Raw genomic sequence first — 24,577 nt, 5'->3', positions numbered from 1 at the left:
ATTACTATCACCATGAGCATGCATTCCATTTCCTCACTTCCTGCTAAACAGTTAGCATACGAATTATGTCTTTTTTTTCTGGTGACTTTAGGCACTGGTGTCAACTTTAGAATACTGACATATTTTCAGATTATAAAAAACTTACCAGTATCTTGTTTCCTCAATATTTCCTTAGGAAAAAACCCAAATATTTACTCAGTCTAGAATTCACTGTCATATAGAAAGCAAAGTCTTAATATTATCTTCATCCAAACTGGCAGAATATAAGACAACTTTATTGAAAATTATTTTTATGGAGAAAAAATTGTTTCACAGATCTTGAAATACTTATAGGTGTTTACATGCCACTCCTTTAACATTATTCTATCCTAGTTCGAAGGGCTATTGCTTATCTTGCTTTATAACATTTCGTGTCTAGTAGGTAAAGACCACACTTAATGTTTTACATTTTTAGTAAATAGTGTCTAAATTTGCTTTAGTGTCAATTTTAGAATTAATTAATATATTTTCTTATGAAACTCACCTGATGTTCATACTAATTTGATTAGTCTTGAAAAGGTTCTCTGCACCTCAAAATATTCCCATCCTGTTAGGCTTGTATGTTACTCTATGACGGATTTGTCACATTATCTCCACTAATTATTTGATAAATATACACAGAAAGAAATGTCTGATGCTAATAAGATACTCAGATATGTTATAGCAGTAAAAACACACTCAGGAAACATGTCTGATTACTACAATTATAATTTTTTCTTAGGAAATTTTATTTATTAAATAAGACTTCTTAAATAAATAAATGGTGATAATAAGCATTTTAACCTCTGATGTTAATATAAATTCAAGTGTTTTAGAATAACACTGTTAAATTTATATTACCTGCTAAATTTCAAATAAGCGCTTTTAATCCTATTATTAAAATATTATTTTACTTACATTTTAGTGAATTTTGTTTTTAAATCAAGAATGGAGAGTATATGTTATATAATGTCCTTATAAAATACTACAAAATAGTTTCTCTCATTTACTCAATTACTAAGAAAGTCAAATATTTTAAAGAAAGAGATTTTTTAAAATCTGGAACCATCCTTGCATTTCTATAATAAATCCTAGAGAGCGGTCACTAAATTTCTTTCTTATAACACTTATAATTGACATTCAATTGTAATTATTTTTCCAACAATTATGAGCTTGCTTTGTATATTTCTAACAATTTACTTATTTTTATGCTTTGTTTAAAAGTGTTTTGCCTGCATGCATGTAAATGCATTGTGTGTGTTCCTAGGGCACAGAAGCCAGAAGCTAGCATAGATGGGTACTCCAACATGTGGTAGTAGGAACCAAACCCAGGTACTCTGCAAGGGCAGAGCGTGCTCTGAGTCACCTAGCCATCTCTCCAGTTCCAGGGTATCTTTTCATGTTTGTGTTATTGTGGTAGATTTGCCTTGTCTTGTTATTAGAGTGAAGTGGTACCCCACAGCATAATTTTCTGCAACTCAATCCTCCTATTAAGCACAACTAGGAGAAGTAAAAAATACACTATTTTTCTTCAAAGATATCAGAATACTATGAACAAAGAAGACTAAAAAGAGAAAAATCATAGAAAAGGCAGAACCTTTTAAAAGTCATCTGAGGGTCACCAGCTGTCCTTGGCAGCACTGGCCAAACCCCATCATAGGCAATAAACAGAGAACCAGAATCAGGTCTCAGGGTCCCAGGAAGAGAATAGTTATTACAGAGCTAAGACACTTTTTCATTATTTCAAAGGGCTAGATCATTAAAATTAGAGATCTGAGAAACAAGTTTTCCAGCATAGCATTTGTTAAATTTTAAACCTTAACAGCTGAGGAAAATAAAGGTTTATGCCAAAATCTTAGAAAGACAGAGTAAGATTTTCCAAAGTCTCACAGTGGCTCAGACATAGAGACTCAGCAGAGGACAACTGTGTAAGAATCTCTGGTAGGCTGTTTTTTAAATCCATTTGAGTTACAGTATCAAAACACCACAGACCAGGTAGTCATAAACAACGAGAATGCCATTATCAGGTAGCTCGTAAACATCAGAATGTTATTTCCACCAGTATTGGAACCTGGGAAATATAAGATGCAGTTGATAACAGGTTTGGTGTCTGGTGAGAGCTCATTTGCAACTTCAGGATAGACGTATTCCTGATGCATTCTCTATTATGATAGAAGAAACAGAAAGATTTCTAGATTTACTCATGTAAGCCCCTGCTCATGGCCATCACCTCCAGGGGCCATTTCCTGCCATCACAGAGGTAATTAAACCCAACATAAGAATTTGAGGTGTACAAAAACACTCAGAAGATAGAACAAATTAAAAGGCTAGGGAGTGTTACACAGACACCTACAGCTTACAAGTTGACTTTGGGGGTTTTGTTATTATAGTTTTTAGGTATTTTTAACTGTATATCACTATACTGCTAATACTTTCTCAGTTATCTATCTGAAAAAGGCAGAAGACTAAAAGGCAGAATTTTCTACAGTTATCTTTGGTGCTGAAGACAATGACAGGCCTACTCTAACCAATGCCCTATAGTACTTTAACTAGCAACAGGGATGATTAAAGGTAGTTAAGAACCGCAACCTAAGTGCCTGTGACTAAGGATTAGCCCAAATACAACCCATCAACTCACTAAGGGAAAGAACTAGATAGAAAGATTTCCCTTAGACAGCAGAATCTATGCAGTTTAAATACAATGTCTAACAAACAAAAAATACTAGGAAGAAACACAAACATTTAGCTAAAAATCAAATCCATCAATAGGCACATAATAAGTTAAACAAATATAACTTGAAATGATTGTGACTAATATAATCAAGAAAACAACTACAAACTAGATTAAAAGATAGAGAGGTTCATCAAAAACTTTCAACCCATAAAAAAAATCAAAAGATGTTCTAAAACTAAAAGAAACAGACTTTGAATGCTAACTGGCAAGTCTCTTTATACTCTTTACAAGGTATCTGTCATGTCCAATACTAATGACTTTGAACTCTGAAGGAAGACCTGGGAGTATAGAGAAATTGCAGAAACCTTTGAAAACAAATGATTATGGGAGGCCTCGAAATCCATGTAGGGATTTATACAGCCACTAGGTGCTCTTAGACATTAAAGAGGTCACCGGAAACTTAAATCAGAAATGAGAACTTTAGTAAAGCTATCATGGGCATGGTTCAGGGCATGGTTTTCCTACTCTGAAGGGAAAAATAGAAGAACCGTCACTTACAGGAAGATGTGTGAACACAGCAAAGGTGCTCCGAAGGAAGGCAATGAGGTCTACTAAGTAATCACTAGCTTTGTTGTCTAGGTCTCCTGTCATCCAGTCGTAGTCAGCCAGCTGCAGAAACTGGTCAATCTTCTGATTTAAGTTTGTATATATCTCTTCTTCAGCTGCATGTCTAGCATCCTGTGAAATAATAGTTAAGTTTAAAAACACATTGATATGGCTGGGGTGGAAAAGGCAAACATATATGTCACGGAGCCACCACATGTCTATGTCCACTTAGCAACACAGCTCTGAGTGTCGAATCACATCAGCTTCCAGGAGCACTTCTCTTTCACAAAGCACAAAGGAACCTTTCCTAATCAATTTTTTTACATGTGTTCACAGTCTCTCCCTCCCTCTCTTAAGGGAAAGGTTGAATGATCTTCAAGAAAAGCTATTCTTTTTCTTCAGCAAATAAGAAAAATCTATTCACATAGAACCGGCAGTCTATTCCCTTTTATTTTCTCATGTCTATTAAAAAGTAAATTTACTCTAAGAATTTGATTCCCTTTTGACTCTCTGTTTGACTGCAAAATGGCTCTTTTCTACATTCTCAAGCTTCCTACATCCTCCAGCGCATTTAGCTGCTTATAAATCTGCCTAGGTTGTAACTTGATTGTTCTCACTGGGGACTGTCAGAGCTCTATGCTTTCTTCATCATAAGGTTTATTCAAATATATTTGTGCCATAAGATATGTTCTGTACAGCACAATCCTAAAAAAGATGCCCAAACAGCACTAAACAGGTCCTAGATCACAAATGTTGTGTTGTACTGTGTAAGAGATTCATTTACACACTACCTTACTCAGTAAAATTGTTCAATTTGTTTTTCTAGGAAAATGAAAATGCATTATGGACAAAACATCAGGATGCTAATACTAAAAAAAATGCCATAAACAACTTGTTACCACATCTGATACTCATCTTTCAGTCTGAGCTGGTTTCATTTCTACTGAACACTCTACCTTAGTAATCTCCCTCTCACAACCTTCACTGTATGACGCAGCCATGGCTTGTAGTCACTCTAGTTTCAAATCTTCTCAGTTTCTCTGAGTAATATAATTATTTTCGAAAGTTTCTGAGTCTGTCTTCAACACAGAACTACGCAAAAAATTCTACTTCATGGTCCATGAATCTGATTGCTTCATGGATACCTCTGACCCCCAGCTTATGTTCAAAGCATAAGGCTGAGATGTGGACTTGGAATTTTCAATACTATTCATCTGTTCTTTTCAGACCAAGGCAGAAATCCAAAAGCCATAACTGGAATCTTTCCTTCAGGGTCAAAGTTCTATAACTTCCAACTGTTAAATCTGCCTTTAACTTATTATCCTTTTCTATATTTTCTCTTACTTAAATTATGCATCATTTTGAGTTTATAGTATAGCCAAAGACATGATTTACATGATTTACTGATTTACATAAAGAATGCTTTCAAATTTATTAAATGACAAAATCATACATATTTGTCATCTTTAATATGGTATGCTGAATGTGTAGAGGCCATAATGAGCAAACAGACGTACCCAAATCAGGCTCAGAATGGCATGCATTACCTTAAATATTTGTTATTATTGTGGTAAAAACTTTTCAAACAGATCCTTCCAGAAGTTTTCATGATATAATACACTTATTAATACAGCTACCTGCTGTAGGATGAGATCTTGAACTGCTTAAAAATTGTGTGAGCTTTGACCAAAATGGCTTAACAACTACCAAAGTTTTCAGTGGCCATGTTCTGCTTTACTTATGTGAATTCAATATTTTTAGATTCAATATGGAATTTACATCATGCAATATTTGTTTTTCTGTGTTTATTTCACTTAAAACAGTATCTTCCAGGATTATCTAGGATGCTATGAATTATAAGACTCATGCCTTCTTTCATAAGGCAATATACACTATTCAACTGAGTTTCCACACCACATTCCCTTTCCCTGCATCCACTCATTGATGATGGGTTGACTCCGTATCTTGGCTATGGAGATCAAAGATGCAAAGAACATGCAATACAATTACTAAATCATACAGAGTTTTGACTTTTCATTTTTTTTCAGAGCTGAGGACCGAACCCAGGGCCCTGCTCTTGCCAGGCAAGCACTCTACCACTGAGCTAAATCCCCAACCCCTCGACTTTTAACTTTTAAGGATCTTCCACATTGCTTTTCTCTAATAGCTAATCTTTACCTTTGTATGTATTCTCATCATTTGTATTACTTATAACATGTACTCGACCAGGTAAGAGGTGATATCTCACTGTATTTGATTTGCCTTTATGATAGCAAGGTTCAGCATTCTGTCTTCCATCTATTAGCCATCTGTATGTCTTAATGAAATTCCTTAGCTCATTTTTAAATTGGTCCATTAGTTTTATTACCATGTAGAGTTTTGAATGTTTTACAAGATTTGAAATTTGATGCCATTATTATTAGTAGCACAGGGCATAGAACTATGTTCTCTCAATACTTTGGACAGTCTCTTACCTCTGGAGACTTTTCTGTATTGCTAGGAAGACTATCTTTAGTTTGGTGCATCCTCTTTTGCTTATTTTCAAGTCTCTTGCCTGTACTTCTATGGTCACTTCCAAAACCTCTGCACAAGACAGGGCTTCTTTGGTTTCTTCTAATTGTTTTACAGTTTCAGCCATGTTATTTATATCTTTAAATCTTGTTGAAAATTTGAACCCAGAGCTCACTGATTGATAGGCTGTCTAGTCAGTGAATTCTAGAGAGCTGCTTGTCTGTGATGCTGTTGCAGTAAAGTTACAAGTGTATACCATCACTCTCCGCTTTGATGAAGGTGCTTGGCTTCGGAACTCAGATCACAGCTGTGCTGCAGGCACCATGCCCTGTTACACCTTTTTCATAATATCAACTATCTGGAAATATACAGTATGCAGCCCTTTTGGATTTGCTTCTCTCATTTTACACATCTTTTTTTGTGTATTAAGAGTGCTTTACTTTTCAATGTTGAACACTGCTTTTTTAGCTAAGACTATCAGTTTGCATAGTCACATGATTTCCTGGTTGCATCTAAGTTTTGGCAATCATGATAAAGACTGTAACAGTCATTAAGTTTGTGTATATTGTTCCCACAATAGTTTCAATACACTCAAGTAACATTAAGCAGGTACTACAGATGAAGCTCACATCAAGAATGTTTAGCTTTGTAAATTGGAAAAAAATGTTTTCCAAAATGATCACACAGGTTGGCATATCAGAATTTGATGATGCTAGGTGTGTAAGGTATTTTACAGTATTTAAATTTATAATTTCCTAATGGCATAATGCAAAATAGCTTCTCAGATTAATATTGGCATCTAGAGATCTTCTTTGGTGATGAATCTGTTTATGACATTTGCTCACTTTAATGTGTTTTTAAAAGATTTATTTATTTTGTATATCTATCTGTCTATCTACAGGTACATATATTCAACTTGGATGAGCTGGTACTGTGGAACCGAGAAGAGGGTGTCAGTCCCCTGGAATCCTAAGTGAACCAAACCCAGGTTCACTCCAAAAAGAGCAAGTGTCCTTAACTGCTGAGCCATTTCTCCAGCACACTTAATGGATGCCTTTGTTTTTACTTGCCTATGTTTCATCATTTCTGTACTTTAGATACAAGTTTTTTATTAAGGAACATGTTTCACAAACATTTTCTTCCAGTCTGTATGTTGCCTTTTTATTTCTCTAAAGAGTGTCTTTCTCAGAGCATAAACTTAGTAGTTTTATGTTTCTCTTATTTTGAGATGGCAGGAACATATAAACAGTCTCACACTTGCTTTGGAACCCAAGATGGCCTGAAGCGCACAGCCATTCTCTTGCATTGGCTTCTGGAATGCTGGGATTATGTACATGAACTTGTAGATCCAGTTTAAAAGTTTTCATTATTAGTCAAATCTAATTTATCTTTTATTGTATCTAGAAAGTCTCTGGCCTATGAGGATACCTGCATTCACATGTATATAAACAGACAGACAGACAGACAGACAGACAGACACAGAGAGACAGACAGACAGACACACACACACACACATACACACACACACACACAAATTAACAAAATTAACTTTTCTCTCTTTTGATTGTTGTAATTTATTATGGTAATTGTATTTTGATACCTGATCTCCTGAAGTCCACTCTAGCCTCAAACTCAGCATGTCACTAAGGGTGGCCTGCAAATCCACAGATCTTCACCTTTCTTATTTCTACTTCTTGGTGCTGATACTATGGATGTATACCAAGTTGTTCCACCTTTCCTATTGTAAGATGATTATATCAGGTGTTTTGTGGTGATTATGAAAAGCTGGCTGTGATGATTTATATATGCTCAGCCCAGGGTGTATGTAGCACTATTAGAAGGTATGGCCTTGTTGAAGTAGATGTGTCACTGTGGGAATGGGCTTTAAGACCCTCCTCCTAGCTGCCTAAAAGTCAGTCTTCCACTAGCAGCCTTCAGATAAAGATGTAGAACTCTCCGTTCTGCCTGCACCATGCCTGCCTAGATGCTGCCATGTTCTTGCCTTGATGATAATGGACTGAACTTCTAAATCTGTAAGCCAGCCCCCAATTAAATGTTGTCTTTTATAAGACTTGCCTTGATCATGGTACCTGTTCACACTAGTAAAACCCTCACTAAGACACTGGCTAAAACATTTTTCCCACAGAAAGTAATCAATATTTTGTGTCAATTTTCAAAAGAATTCTTTATAATATTCCTTTATTATCTTACTGAAAATGGGTAAGATCAGTAGTATCATTAGCAATTTGTGTTTTGTTCCTACTTATCTCTTGGTTAGCCTGATTCAAAATTTAATTATTTTATTTCATTTTTGGCAAAGGGTCAACTTTTGATTTCACTGATTTCCAAAACTGGTTTTCATACTTATTTGCTTCTGATCTTATTTTTAACGATCTACTTGTTTAGCTTCTACTAGATGGATTTAAGAAGTTCTTCTTTTTCTAATACATTCTTAATGTTCCAACTGTCCTTACAAACCATACTTTCTCTGTAGGTTCTGGTGACTTACATCTTTACTTTACCTTCAACTACAATATTTTAAAGTTCCTTTTAGGAATTTTTCTGTAACCCCTTTTCTTGGCATATGTTCTTTGATTTTTGAATATTTATGAGTTTCCCAACTATATGCCACTAATTGAAAATTGGTTTGATTCTATGTTTTAAGAGTGAGTTTAGTTTTGATTTCTATGTCACTGGTTTTTACTAACTTGTGTTTGAGGGTCTTGGTCATAGCTCTTTGTGAACTTAGGAGTAATTAGTGCTCTGGTCCTGCTAGACAACATTCCCTATAAATACTAGTTATTCAGCTGGTTGATGGTGCCATTGAGTTCAATGGTATCAAAACTTATTTCTGTTTCCTGAACTTCTTACAAATATGAATTTACTATAAACTGATATCCACACAGAAAATACTCATTCATAATCTCTCCAAGTACTTACATCATAACTCTCATAAGCTGTTTGAAAGCAAGAGATAATTTTAAGTAATTTTCTAGCACTAGTCAAGTGTGCATTTTAGCCTTATCATTTTCTATTCTATCCAAATCTCTATTCTCTTCTCTGTAGGAACAAAAGATGTTCTCTAATGTTCATAGTACCAAATGGTGACATGGAAGTGACTAAAGGAGGAAAGCAATCAGAACCTACCCAGCAATGACACCTATGAACCAAAGATATATTCAACATGGCAAGGTCTCTGTAAAGATGCAATATTGCCTGTAACTAACAATTGTCTAACTGGATTTAAGATCTACTAGACAGGAGTGAAATCACACCTGGTACTGTGAACATGACCAACTGTACGTGACTAGTATGATCATAAATCTTGGATGAGAACCTACAATTACTACCGTTTTATTAAACCACTATTAATCACTAACTGTATTCTAATTACATATCCCTAACCCTACAGTAAGTGTAGCTCACATACCTCATCAAAATGCTTCTTGTTTGCAACAGAAGACCATTACATAAATCCACAACCAGTCAAAATGCAGAGAGCTGACCATAGAGTCCCCAACCCCAAGTCCTGCTAAAGCTCAAGGAGAGGGAGAGGGAGAAGGCAGACAGATTCTAAGAACCAGAAGACAAAGACAAAGAACTCTGCTGTGACTTATGTGTCTTCCTCTTATGGCAGGGAAGGTATATCCATGACATCGCAACAAAATGGCTGCCTAAACAAGACCTGAATAATTCTAACACTAGTTGACATCCCACTGCATATGGGGGAAATTTCATGGGCCCAACCACTAACTCTAAGATCAACAAGCAACTAGTAACTGCTAAGAGAGAATTAGTCTTCCCTAGGGATAAGCCTTCTAGTGGTTATCAAAAACCAAGTGGTCAGGCCTAGAAACATATACCTGTAGGCAACACTGAACAGATAAGAATTTGTGTGTGTGTGTGTGTGTGTGTGTGTGTGTGTGCATGGGCATACAACAATAGCTAAAGAAGAGGAGGCCATGAATTTGGGAGTGTGGTGCACATGAAACAGGCAAGAGGAAGGAAAGTGAAGGTGAAATGATATAATTATATTTTCATTAAAATTTTAAAATGACATTCCCTTTCTCAGTGACTATTACTACCATTCAATAGTTCACTCAGTTCAAATATCTTAGAATTACCTTTGGTTTCTTTCTTTCTTTCTTTTAAAAACCTGCCATTTCTGTCTTCAAACCATTTCTCTACTCGTAAGTCTACTAACTACTCCATGTGAGCATTATTGGTCACCTGGCCTATTTCAATGGCCTCCAACCTAACTACCACCTTCCAAACTTAACTATTTACAATGACATGACAACCATTATTACATTCAAAGATGAGTCAGAGCACCACACCACAGCACCAAATTAGAAACTTCATATCTAACTGCAGAATAAGAACTACGGCATTTATTATGTCCTACAGGGGCAGACATTGACTGGCCCCTTACCACAGGAACTCTTCATACTTCTACCAGTCATTGATAGAACACTGCTAAGTAGACCCATTACCATGCCTGAATGTGCCCGAATCCATCATCTTACTTTTCCCTTTAGTGGGAATGCACATCTACAGAAATTGAAATGATTCTAGGTTTGAATATGATTTCAGGTCCTCACCCCAGCACCACACCCCAGGTCATGGCTCTAGCAAATCTTCTCATCAGCTCTCAGTTCATTAGTGTATAAGTTCCACAAAACCAAGAGAGACTTACTTTGTTCAGTCTTTTAAGACTACAAGATACACACCTGCTTTATTAAAACCTGCTAGCTAGACAATGGATTAAAGTCATCTAGTGCACTACAGCTCTTTACAGAAGCTAGGTCTCTGTGTCCCTGGGCCTCAAAGAAGATTCAAGTTAACAGACTCTTTTTCTCTTGGACATACCATATTGTCACACAGTAGATATAAAAACTACTTATGATGAAGTGAATTAGTAAATAGGTTTGGTCTCTATTTTAAAAAAGACAGAGGAACATTTTGAGTAGGGAAAGCCAAACATGCCAGCTGGATTATGTCACTCATGGCAGAAGAAACAAGAGGCAACTTTGTCAGAAAACACCTTGAAGACCTTCTGAATATGTCTGCCTCTTTTCCAGCATAAAGGTTTCCATCTGCAAAGGAAGGGTTTCAGGAAACAGTAGCTTAGGAAAACACACAACGTGAAGCTTTCCTACCTGCTCTGTTTACACTTAATTCTGGATTGGCTCACCCTGGTAAAAATAAGCTTTCAGTATGCTTTGAGGAATCAATGTTCCCTATCAAAAGTAAATATGACCTTTAATGTCACCTACACTACTCCTCTGCTCAGCATCTAACATGCTGGCTGCTCAGCACCAGGCTTTCTACCTGCTCTCCATTCCCCTCAGCATTCTAAATGCTAGCGCAAGCTGGACATGGAAGCTCATATATGTACTCACAGTATTCAGAAGGTAGAGGTGGTAAAATTACCTACAGTCTGAGGCCAACCTGGACTACACAGTAAGTTTTAGGAAGAATCTGAGTTAGCATGTGACACACTATCTCAAAAACTAATTAAAACTTCCTTTCTAAAACCCAGAACAACATAGTACCTCAATAGGAATAAGACAGGTTGAGAACTGAGTATTAATAGATCCAGGATATTCTCCATCTGGCAGACAGTCTACTGAATCTTATAATGTAATTTAACAATACCGTATTCTCAGCCTAACACTGAATGATAGCTACTCATGTATATGCTTTGGAACAAATTTTAGTTTTTACAGTAGAGAAAAAAACCATTTTTCAATGAAGTCACTATCCATATTTACAAATACTGCCATGAAAGAACAACTTTGATTCCTACTACAATGCCTGGGTCACAGCAAAGCTCTGAGAGCTCTTACGATATTTCCATACTCCTTCTGCAGGCCTCTTTATTCGCTGAATCTTCACTAAAAACGCATCAGTATTAATCTCATCAGTGCTCTGTGTCTCTAGGTTCCTTATGTCTGAATTCAACCAAAACCAGTTTAAAACTATTCAAAATAAAAGACAAGACTCATACTGAAGTTGTGCATAATTGTGATCTTGCCATTATTCCCTAAGCAATTCAGTGTGACAATACCATCACCTACATTGTCAAGGTGTTGTAAGTAATATAGAAACGATCTAAGTTTCTGGGAGGATGTGTATGGATTAGCTGTGAGGACTGTGAAACCAACTGCCATGGGTATCATGGCTGCTATCATCAGGCATTCATAAGCAATATGAAAGGAATGGCATAAATTTGGTGTGATAGGTAATGAACGTTCTTAAGTAATTTTATTGGTAAAATAATACTAGGGTCCTCTTATGAAAACCTCACTCAGTCCGTCATAGAGATGGAAGGAATGGGTTATCTTCAACACTGCACATATTTCTCTCCTTTTTTTTTTTTGGATATTTTATTTACTTATATTTCAGATATCATCCCCTTTTCCCCATTTCCCCCTCCCTAGAAAGCCCCATCCCATTCATCCTCATCCTTTTTGCTTTTATACCATTTAAATCACATGCAAATGTGGCAGGATTTTTCCTGCTCATTGTATTTACTGTGGAGCTCAGTGATTGGGCAGTAGAAGAGGTAGGTGGAGCTAGGAGTTGAGAGGAGGAAGAGGGAGAAGGAGAAGGAGAAGAGAAGATGGTCACGGATATATGAGTGTCTCTATCAGCCTAAGATAATTATTCATATCAAAAGGTTAGATATTTGGATAACAATTCTAATTGTGTGGGCATCTTGTGTATCGAGTATTTGCTGATATATAAATCTATTTGGTTAATCTTTAAGAAATAAGAATCTTATTTCTACTGGGTAACACAAGGATAGGGGTTATTGTCTGGGGTTGAGTCGAGCACTATGAGGGTGGCAGAGTTGGACCAAGACCCATGCTTAGAGCTGTTGACTCCACGGAGCTGAACAGCAGAGGCAACAGCCACATCAACATCTCATGGGTCACAGGCTGGCACTACTGGCCAGCCGGTACAGCGGTTAGAGCAGGAATACAGCGCAGGAACATGGTGGAGGCTAGAAGCTAGCCTGAGTTGCACTGCTCTGCTTTTTCTAATATCTCCCACTACAGCAAGTATTAAGGTCAGTTCTAGGTTGAGGAACTAGCAATACAATAGATACAAATAGTCAAGGAACAAGCACAACAATAAACACAAATAGTCAAAGAAGAAGCAATAAACAAAAAACAAAATTCCATGAACACTCCCGTGATCACTGTTTCTAAGGGCTTATCATGATGACCAAAATATCTGAGCCAACTTCCCTGTTCTAGCCCCAAATCATTTTCATGTCTGAAGCCTACCTCCTTGTTCTAAAAGTAGTTGTCTTAACTTCTTGTGTCAAAGCAATTACAGAAGCAGTGGTGCTAGCAATTAATGTAATTAAAGCTGTTATACCAGCAACAATCAAGCCCACTACCTTCTTGCTTCTGCTTAAAGCCTAACTCACTTCTTCCAGTACTTGCAAGCTTTTTTCAGAAGACCAAGGTTCTATGATACTCAGGGCAATAAAACAAAAGCTGGTTGATAGACCTCCATAACAGACGTGCCAGGTTTCAACACACTAACACAATTAGAAAGTGTACAATCAATGCAACTTACATTAAATACTGTAGAAGAAACAAAAGTAATTTTAACTTGACAATTAAAAATGCCTTACACATGTACTAACACTTGTTTGAAATCCAGATCCTGTCCCAACTTTATCTCTTGCTGACATAACATCATAGAGAACTGCAGGTAATTTCCAAATATGTCTCTGAAAATGTCCAGAACCAGCCTTCCAAATGAAGACTGTTATTTCCAATATTGGTTTGATTTCTAGACCAGTCCATTGCACATATTAAAATAGCAAACAGTTAAGTTCTTCTAAAAGTCCTTCTCTCACACACTTTAATCACCAAATGGATCAAATCTGATTTCTTCTTTGGTGGGTATTTTTGAGAGATAGCACCAACAAACAGAAAGGATAAAGGGTAGGCAAAGGGAAACACCAGGGGACATAAGTCATGGTTGAAACTGTGCCCATGTGTCTAATTGTTACCATTTTTGGATTTATGAATGTCATAGAATATGTTTTAAAACTACAACAATCTCATAACAACAAAACTCAAACCATGCCTGGTATGTGGTACTGTCCTTTAACCCCAGCTACTCAAAAGGAAGAGGCGAGCAGAATCTCTGTGAGTTTCAAACCAGCCTAGTCTACACAGAATTCCATATAAGTCACAGCTACACAATCAGCCTCTCTCCACTCAGGTTCATTTATATATCAAATTCATTCTTCTTTGTTTAAAACTGCAACATTTTTCTGATTAATAACCATGAAAATTTTCACATGACAATATAGAGGATTTTACTAATGAAAAAATTAAAATGTATGATATAAAAAGTTTCTTTTCCAAAATACTGGATGAAACAAAGTTAAATATACTTGTATCCAATAGAAAAAAAAAAGACTCATGGGATTCTTCTAATAGTAGGTGTTTATGCTCCAGAAACTCATCTACTATTAATCTTTCCTTTGTTCTACAAAGATGTCATTTTCTCTGACAGAGAGAAATAGTTCTGTGGGCTTATAATTAGAGAATAGCTAACTATTGGGGGTAAGGATTTGTCACTAAAACATGATTTAAAAAGTTAGACACGGAAGAAGAGTTACCAAATAAGTATTATAGTTGATATTCATGTCATCCATAACCATACTATCCTGATAATGTTGTTGAAATTTTGTAGTTGTTTTGAACACACATATATCTCTCTTGTGTTTAAATTTGTTTTCTAGAAAAATGGAGACCAAACCAAACTCTTCCTTACTCTCAAAAGCATGTCATAAATCACTCTGTGGAAAAAAAGCCACTGGTGAAACGGCCCAGACTATGTCCATGCACTGTCAATGGGTATCCCTCTATGCTGACATGTTCTCACCTTGAAAGTTGTGGTACCATAAAGCTTGGTGGTATGGACCGTCTCTGGAAGCACATTAGTGATATTGGTGATGAACTCCTCCAGATATTTACAGGACTTCTCCAAGTGTGTTGTATTGATGATAATCTGGACAAGCTACAAAACAGTAAGCACATGCAATGCTCATTCAGGTATTCACCCATGGAATGATGGCTCAGAAGTTACCTGAGCTGACAGCAGGTAGCTCCACAGGCTACATTACAGGAAGCCTTCCCCCAAAAAAACACTCCAAACCTCCAGAAACATCCATTTTCCCATTTAAAGTGACACTTGTAAATATATTCATTTATTTTTAAAAAGGCTAAACTCAAGTGGTGGCGGCACACACCTTTGAGCCAGCACTGGGAGGCTGAGGCAGGTGGATCTGTGAGTTGGCAACCAGTCTGGTATAAAGAGACAGTGCCAGGATATCCAGGGCTACACAGACAAACCCTATCTGAAAAACAAAACAAAAATAACCAAAGCTACTAGTCTTAGGCCCTACAAAAGCAGCATAATTGCCAAATGAATCAAATGAGTCAACATTCAGTAAAGCAAAAAGCATAGTTTAAAAAGCAGGAGATATTTTAGAATTAGGCCTGAGGAACACAAACATGTTATCCTTGATGGTGAAACGCCAACAAACTCCCTTAGTTCCTAAGAGAAAGAACTTGCACATAGAAGGCAGAGAAAACAAAATCCTTGGTCTTGACAAAAGTTTTCCCAATGTTAACAGTCTGTTTGCTCAGATACAAAATGTACATAATAACTTCTAAGCCAGAAAGTCACTGGGAACATTAAACATTTTGTTATTATTACAGTTTCTCTCTTCTTATACGAAAGATCCTTAAAGAGTCTCATTCTGGAGCTACAAGTGTGGCTCAATGCTGGGGTATATGCTTGGAATCCTGTTTCTCTTTTAAAGGACAAAAATAACACTGACATAAAAATCATCTAAATCAAATCTTTCTTCTAAAAAATTTATTAAATTGTTTGAATTTCACACAATCATAAAACATATCTTAGGAATTTTCACCCCTTCAATCCCATCATCCCCTTCTTTAATATCCTTCCTAGAAGCTCCTGCCCACTTCCACATCTTTTGTCTGTGACCCACTGAATTTCATTAGCATTTCTTGCCAGGTTAGGTAGGAGGTAATTTACCTGAGCAAGGGCAACTTACTGGTATTTACATCACTAAAGAAAATGGTACCCCCTCCCCTGAAATATATAATCTTCCAACTGTCCTTCAGGAAGGATGAAAGGGCCAAAAGATAGATGGTGGCAAGGTTGTCTTGATGTAAAAGTCAGAAATGGAAAGGAGTTAAATTGGGGAACTAGAGACTTCCATTTTAAAATCAGCATTACCTATAGGAACACATTCTGTCTATCAAAAGAAATTCTAACAATAAGAGGAATCATGTCATGCTATAGAAATTTTTTAAAAAAGCCAGTGACACTCAAAAAAGAAAATTGTTCTGTTTTGCAGGATTTTGGCAGTTTAAAAAAAAAATGAAGGCGGCTATGCTGGGCACAGTAGTAATTTATCACGACTTTAAAAAGATCTGTCAACACAAGAGATCACCATGAATTGCATGAGTGGGCTGTCAGTCACTCCTCAAGTGTTTCACTGCCAAGCACAGAATAGACTATTAAAAAATTCCAGGATTATAACACATGCCATGTCATTTTCAGAGGAAATACTGCCTGTTAACGAGGTCTGATGAGCTCTACTCCTGAACCACAGCATCAAAAACCCTTGTAAGAGAGAGGCTTTGGAGGATAACTTTGAACTGAAGGATGAAAGGAAACAGTCTGAGATACAGACTATCATCAGAGTCTGACCTCCTTCTATGGTATCATTAAACACAACATAATTCCAAACTATCCTAGATACTGTTTCAAGGACAAGAAATTAACAATAGGCTATATATTCATTACTTCTGATATGAAGTCCTATGCAAACAATCTAGCAAAGAAAAAAAATTATGGTATAAACAGCAACTCTTAAAACAAAACGACAAAAGTCACTTTACTAATAATCAATCAGGAGCTGAAGCATGAAACTTAGGAATTTGGGTCTAACCTAGTCTACATAGCAAGGCCCTGTCTCCAAAAACAAACAAACAAACAAACAAACAAGAAACCAAAAAAAAAAAAAAACAACCACCACCACTACCCCCAAAACTTTACTCAAAGAAAATAAATAAACAAATCAAATCCCACTAGGAGCAAGAAGTTTTTCCATTTATCCTTGCTGGTATGAGAATAAGTGTGAGAGAGTGCCCTGTGGGGACCACAGTCACACAGTCAGAGAGCTGAACACAGAGTGTCCTGTGGGGATCACTGACCCAGTACTTCCTACACATCCCCAAGGGACCCCAGGTACTATTGCAGTTGCTCTATTCTGTACAACTTCAGAAATAAAACATGGCCAAAATCTTAAATAGCATCAACCCTACAGTCTAACAGGTTTTAGTTCTCAACTATAAATTATCTATATGCATCTATTTCTCTTAAATCTGCTTTTGTCTTGTTTCCAGAAGCAGAGAATTTACCACCCTGAAATTTCTTGGGTTGACCCAAAGCTATAAAGTGAAAAGTCACATAGTTTGATGGCTCTCAGGTGTAAGATCTGTAATACAATAAAAGCCAAAAATCAACAGCAACACTAGTCTCATTTATACGAATGAATTAACCTAAGACTATAAGGGATTTTATCTCTCTCATCCCAGCAAGCTCAAAAAGCTTTATCCATTATTTAGTTTATGCATTTCCAAGATCAACAAACTAAAATACCAGAATAAATGGACTACTAGTTCCAATTTCCAAGGTGTCATTCAAATTTTTGACTTGAATATAAAGTATTTTATCATAACTAATGTGATCACTATGCATGTTGTTGGGGTAGCAGATGTATGCTGTGTGAGACATAACAGGACACAGCTATCTAGTTTTATTTCTAAATAACTAAAAAAAAAAAAAAAAAGCAGCAGCTGTTGCTTCAGGTCTGCTAGGTGTTGCTATAACCACAGCTCCAAGTCTGTATGTTAGCTCTCACCTACCTATAAGCATACCTCTGGGTCTACGACCTTACAGAATTTCTCCCCAGTAACAACATGCTAGAGAAGAAAAGGACTGGTGCCACACATAGGAGTAAATTGTCTCTTAGAAAGAAATTTCATGAAATCTAACAACTTTAGACTTCCTGGAGGAGAGCCTGGAGCTCAGAAAATATTGGTTCAGTGATGAGTAGGACCACACCTCAACTGGCACTGCTTAGCTATGCATATACTTCATACCAGAGCCCTGAAGATGAATGAGGAAACCACTGGATCTATTTGCTCCTTTTCCCAATGTGGCTATACTGAATCATTCTCCTTTCTCTGCCCCTTTGACTGACCTAATGAGGATGGGTAGTAGCCTCCTTTGTTAAGGCTGCCAGGACCAACCTTTGATTCTAATTGTTCCAGTAACAAAAAGAGGAAAGAACAAACTTTATCTCAGTTTTCATTTAGAAGAAATCCCTTTTCAAATTTTATCCCAAAATTTATGCTGAACTAATTACTGATGTGAAGCTTAAAATTATACATGTTCACTATCTTTTAGCTAAAAACAGAGATATTAAAATCAATATGGATACAAAATATAGTACATTCCAAATAATAAATAGTAAAGCACCCAGTACAGTATGTGCTCAATAACTGTGAATAAATCTTGATATCAACACATTTGATATGTCATAGTAGGACATCTTGTTCAAATCTTTTGGTTTCTCCTAATTAAAACAAACAGACAACCTACTAGACCTGACAAGCACTGTTTGCATGCCCTGATTGATTAGTAACAACAAACAATATGTACTGGTATTCTCTATGGCCCAAACACTATGCTCACTGATTCCTGTAATAATCTAATGAAATATGTGATGCCATTGTCCCCATTTAAACATAAAGCTCAGTCATTTCCTAAGAACACATTATTGAGCAGAGGAGCAGCACTAGAAGCCAGGAAGTCTGGGTAAAGGCACTCAAGCAGTCATCAGTTGCTTTTTCTACAGATCTGGAAGGAGCAGCTCAGGCAACTGCTGAGTCAATTAAGGTATTAGCCATGCTTTGAGACAGCAAGGGCTAGCAGGAGCTACAACTAAAAGGTAGTATGCAACAAGTGAAAGCAAAGAAGCCATGAAAGCAGCAAGAAGGCCAGAGAGAAAAAAGGACAGGGACAGAGCATAAAGAAAGAGAGATGAGCAGTATCATGTGGCCCCAAAGCAAGATAAGGCAGACTGATGGGTATAGCTTATATGGAGTTTTAAACTCTGAATGACTGGCATACTGAAGGAGGATGCTGGGTTGTATATTTCAATATGTTCCTGTCACTTGAGTGCTCTATAACACCAAGCCAGTTCTAACCAGAACTATAAAATGTCTACGTCTGTAGACATTTTATAATTTATCAATAAATCAATTTATTCTGGGAAAAGAACTGACAAAGAGTTAACAAAGTATAAATTTTCTCTTCCAATTGAAATTCAGAAAGAAAACGATACAATCTAATGACAGTGGAAGAGTTTACGACCCCTACTTGCACCTTTCCTTGTTTGCAAGCTACCTGGTTAAGGAAAAAAGTTAGGCCATTTTCAGATGAAGAAAGTCAATCCATGAGAATTCTATTCCAAGCAATAGAAATCAGACACAGAAGAATAAGGAAAGAAACCTAAAGCTACATGGACAAGCATAATTCCATCATAGCCAATGCCATACTTCATGATATTCTTTATCTCAATGCAGAGAAAGAAACGCTCCATGCCAATGTTCATGTGGCTTACAGTTGTCTTTGGTATGGGTTGGTATCATTAAGCATTTGCTGAATTTCACCATCATCTTTGGCTTTATGCAGTGAGAAATGTTCTTTATTCCTAGAGGAACTAATTTCAGTCTTCCTCCTGAAGAAAAATTTTCCCTAACCTAAACTCATTTTGGGCACAATACCTTCAGTGAATGCAAGGTGAGATGTGACCATAAAATCCTTAATTCCAAAGAAAAGGGAATCTCATAACTTCCCGAATTTTAGAAATGTGTATCATCAGTAAGTCAAACCTTCAGTTTATACTATGCCACAACTGAGTGGAAGGAGATCTCTCCCTCTAATAGGAGAGGCAGTAAGCCATAACCTTCCTCTCTCTCCAGCCTCAAACATGAATCACTAGGCTTTTGCTAAACAAGTAACACAGTGATAGAGCAACTTACCAATCATATTCAGAAGACAATGAAACCAATAAAAGGCAAGGAAGTCTAACTTGGGACAAGAGTCATAGGTGCTAAGACTCCTGGCATCAATAATAGAGGTAGGCAAAGTGCATGCACAGGACATCTGGCATGGCCACCATCACTAAGAGTTACTTTACCTCAGTAAGGCCAATGTTCTTCCTCTTAATGACGTTCTGCAGAGAGTTGCTCAGAGTCCTCGTCAGCAACAGGTTTGTAGACTTACGGATCATGTCATCAACTTCAGTGGAGCTGAAAGGTAAATGATGAACCCAGTTACAGCCCGGGTAACTAGAGTTGGTAAATAAGCAGGCAGCAGTCTTGCAGTAGTAACAGCTGTAGCAGGATTAGCAGCAGCAGAGGCAGTGATGAAGGAAGCAGTACTGCCTAATGTGTACTGCATGCTAGCAAGTATTTAAAGGACTTCAGCACCTTAAGACTGTTCTGTTACGAGTTTATGCTGCTTTCATTAAAAAAAAATCTATCTATAGAACTCTGCCTAGATAATTTGTTCATATTTAAATACTTTAAGAAGTGCAGGCAAACTTATATTGTCTCAGAAAAGAAGCCATTCTCAAACTGTGGAATGTCACATTAGATTTTATACTTTGAGTATCAATTATATTTTTATGGGCTTATCCAAACACACACACACACACACACACACACACACACCTATAACAGAGTTAAAACTAAAAGGGAAATTAGTTTACATCCTCTTTAGCTACATTTTTTTCATTGTCATCATCATCTAAAGCTACTTCGTCTCCCTTCTACATGTTATACTAAATATGTATTTGTTTGCAAATATGAATGTAATGTTATTGGTTATAATCTGCATATAAGAGAGAACATAAAGAGTTTTTTTCTTTCTGATACTCAGTGACCCTGCTTAAAATTAAGTATTCTAAATAGATCCATTTTTCTGCAATTTAGAGATTTTATTTTTCTTTAGAGCTTAATAGTATTCTATTTTATATGCAGTAGGTTTTTGTTCTTTGGAGGTTTTTTTTGTTTTGGTTTGGTTTGTTTTGGTTTGGTTTGGTTTGGTTTGTTTTGGTTTGGTTTGGTTTGGTTTGGTTTTTTTGGTTGAGACAGGGTTTCTCTGTGTAGCTCTGGCTATCCTGGAATCCACTCTGTAGACCAGGCTGGCCTCGAACTCATAAATCCACCTGCCTCTGCCTCCCAAACGCTGGGATTGTAGTAGGTTTTTATTAACAATTTGTGTGTTGACTGGCATGTAGTCTGGTTCCATTGTCTTGCAATAGTGAACAGAGCAGCACAGAACATGGATGTATAAATATCTGTGGTAATCTTATTACAGAGATAAGTTTTCTGATATAAATAAGGAGTAGAATACTTGAATCACATGGTGGGTCTATTTTTAATTTTTTGAGGCAACCTCAAACTGACGTTCATAATGGCTATATAAATTTACACCCCACCAGCAATCTTCTCTAACATTTATTGTTGGATTTCTGGATAATAGCCATGTAGACTGAGGTAAAGTGTTATTTCTAAGTAACTTTAATGTTCTCTTAAGATACTTTTTCTCTCTTTTCTATGTTGTCTAACAGATATTCAGCAATTGAAGTTTCCCAGACAACACAGCCTCCAAACTCTTTTCTTTCTTTCTTTTTTTTAAGTTTAGAAAGCAAAAAACAACCCAAAAAATTTTTTACAAAAATTGACTTTTCAAAAAGTGCAGAAAAATAAAATCTGTATGTTCAATGAACTTTTAATTAAATGTCAGAGTATCATTTTATTATAGGAGACCCTGCTATTGATAAAAACTTTCAAAATAGCTAAATGTCTTTTAACATTATATGAGAGACAAACTATTCATTCAGAAAAAATAATTATTTTTAAAACTTCATAAGAAATCTCCAACTAACATTTCTCTGACTATGTGACACTTTGTTTGAGAGAACTATTGTTATATACATTACCCACTTGACAACCTAAGTCTGCTAAGTCTATTCTGAGACAGTTCTAACAGAAGAAGTGATCTCCGACTCCAAGTTACAAGATAAATAGATTCTGAGGAGGAAGGCAATATCAACCCAGTAATAAAAGGGAAGTGAAAAATTCCCTCAAGTTGAGGAAATATTTTATTTAAACTGTCAATATAAAACCCACCACCAAAGGAAGTTTGGGATCAAAAACTTAATAGACACAGATCAACTCTCAAAACAAAAACAGAGACAGAGACAGAGACTGAGACAGAGAGAGAGAGAACATTCTAACATTAAGTAAGAAAAAAGTTTCATTCAAAACCTTAGGATTCAAATAAGAAGAAAACTATAGATGCTGATGTGGAAGACAGGAAGTGCATGCTGATAAGAGCCTGATATGGATATCTCCTCAGAGGCCTTCAAGAGTCAGACATATTCAGAGGCAGATGCTCACAACTAGCCATTGAACTGATCATGGGGTTCTCAATGGAGGAGTTAGAGTGAAGACTGAAGGAGCTGAAAGGGTTTGTGGCACCATGAGGAGAGCAACAATACCAACCAACCACAGCTCCCAGGGTCTAAACCACCAGCCTGGGAGCACTTAGGGGTGGATCCAGGGCTTCAGCTGAATATGTAAAAGTGGAGGGCCCTGCTGGGCATAGGTGGAAGAAGAGAACCTTGACCTCATGAAGGCTGGATGCCCCAGGGGGTGGGAATTTTGAGGGTGGGGAGGTGGGAGTGGGGGGGTGTAGATAGAGGTTACATCCACAGAGAAGAAGGAGGAGGGGCGAGGGGATTGGGGGTTCCGAGGGGGTGGTGGGGGATGGGGTAAGGGGACAACATAGGAAATGTAAATAAATCATCCAATAAAAAAAAAAAAAAAAAGAAGAAAACTATCTAAATAATTACCCACATTTTCCCACTATTACCTCCCCATCATAATAAATGAGTAGAAGCCATTGTGCAATTGGCTTAAAATAATTTCCTGGCAGTAACAAACATAATAAGACCTTACAGACGTGAGATTATCCAATCACTATTGTGTGTGTGTAGTAGGTAGGTTGTGAGCCTTCAGAGTGGAAGCTATGAAGAAAAAAAATGGCTTGGTGTTCATCTTTAAAAGTAATCTGATTTCAAGAGTACTTTTCTATAAAATTAATCTTGGTTTTAGATGGGAAAATTAATTGTACAGTCCCAAGTTTCATAACTTTAACAAGAACGAGAATTAGCAGTGTTTGACACTACACAGGAGGCCAATGCAAGAAGAAAGAAACTTTCTTCTTTCTGTAGACTGCAGACGAGACTCAAAGCTATGCTGAACAACTCTGTAAGATCTTGTCTCTGCCTCTGAAAATAGCAAGGTCTGGGGACCAGCTCAGTGAGAGAGCACTTGCCTAGTATACTGGAAGACCTATGTTCAACCTGAAGTAGGAGAATGGTTAATAAAGAAGTGACTCAACCCCACTCCGAACTGTACTTATTTTCAGAAAGGTTTGACACTTGATACATTCTGTTTATTGATTCTTTTTGAAAATCTATCAAGTGCAGATTCAGCGCAGTGTTGAGCCTTTTTGGGCACTGTTAGTCTAAGCAGTGTGGCTGTTGTGCATATCCTGAACTTCTGCAGCACTTACCATAAGCTGTCTGGGTCCTCAGGAAGATAAAGGCCTTCCTTTTAGCTTCTTACTGTCTTTACTACTAAGGAGCACCGAACTATATATTTGCTAAAATATATGCAGACTAAACCAATAAATGAGCATACAAGAAGCCTGTGGTTAAGGCAGACACAGAGCAGAGCAACAATACCAATTCCAAAGACTGTTACTGCCCCATTCTCGCTGGAAATCTTTATCAAGTAGACTGGAATGGTATAGTGAGTAGGGCAAACTACAATTTCCAGAAATTTTTTGCTGATACTGTTTAAAATGTAATATATACTTAGGTAGGTCATTCTAAACCTTTTCCCTTTTACCATAACAGTGAAAGCCTACTCCAAGGTTTAAACTCATAGTAAACATTTTACAAAGTATTTATTTAGAGAGTAACAATCTCAGCACTGGACTGTCTCATGTTATACCTTAGATGAAGATCTTCTGAAAACTTCAGGCAGGCGTAGATAAATTCTTTAATCTGGTTGTAAACTTTTGGCACAAATTCAGAGAAAGGAAACTTTTTAGGAAATGGCTGCTGTAAATGCAAGAAATTAATGAAAGCAAGTCACTAAATGCATTGTATACATCTAAAATTATTTAAAATGAAAAAAGAAAAACCTTTTGTCCTACTCTGTAAAGTATTGACTTAATGGTATCAACTGTAAAAAATTGTCTCCAAGAGATTTCTGATACTAAAAAGAGTAAGACAAGTGGGCTAACTAGTTTTTATGTCAGCTCAACACAAGTTACGGTTATATGAGAAGGAAGAATCTTAATCAAGAAAACACCTCCATAGGATTGGGCTATATGAAGTCTGTAGAGTTCTTTTTCCCCCTCAATATTTTCTTCTTTTGGTTTTTTGAAACAGTGTTACTCTGTGTAGTCTTGGATGTCCTGGAACTAGCTCTGCAGACCAGGAAAGCCTCAAACTCAGAGCTCCACCTTCCTCTTACAACT

At 36.8% G+C, this 24,577-nt stretch overlaps 1 protein-coding gene across 3 annotated transcripts in view; it reads right to left on the bottom strand.

The window, feature by feature from the left end:
* The window catches only part of Exoc6b (exocyst complex component 6B), a 456,985-nt gene that overhangs the window by 217,670 nt on the left and 214,738 nt on the right, over positions 1–24,577 (bottom strand). For all 3 annotated transcript variants that reach the window (XM_028762430.1, XM_028762431.1, XM_028762432.1), the window contains exons 15-18: positions 24,046–24,155; positions 20,154–20,265; positions 14,729–14,863; positions 3,251–3,430 (exon numbers count right to left, since the gene is read on the bottom strand). In XM_028762430.1, the coding sequence (XP_028618263.1) occupies positions 3,251–3,430; positions 14,729–14,863; positions 20,154–20,265; positions 24,046–24,155 (537 nt within the window). The remainder of the gene's footprint in view (positions 1–3,250; positions 3,431–14,728; positions 14,864–20,153; positions 20,266–24,045; positions 24,156–24,577) is intronic.

The sequence above is a fragment of the Grammomys surdaster genome, unplaced genomic scaffold, assembly GCF_004785775.1.
Source record: "Grammomys surdaster isolate TR1022 unplaced genomic scaffold, NIH_TR_1.0 133, whole genome shotgun sequence".
Classification (NCBI taxonomy): domain Eukaryota; kingdom Metazoa; phylum Chordata; class Mammalia; order Rodentia; family Muridae; genus Grammomys; species Grammomys surdaster.
Note: the sequence above shows the minus strand (reverse complement) of the source record. Positions and strands in the feature narration are given on the sequence as shown.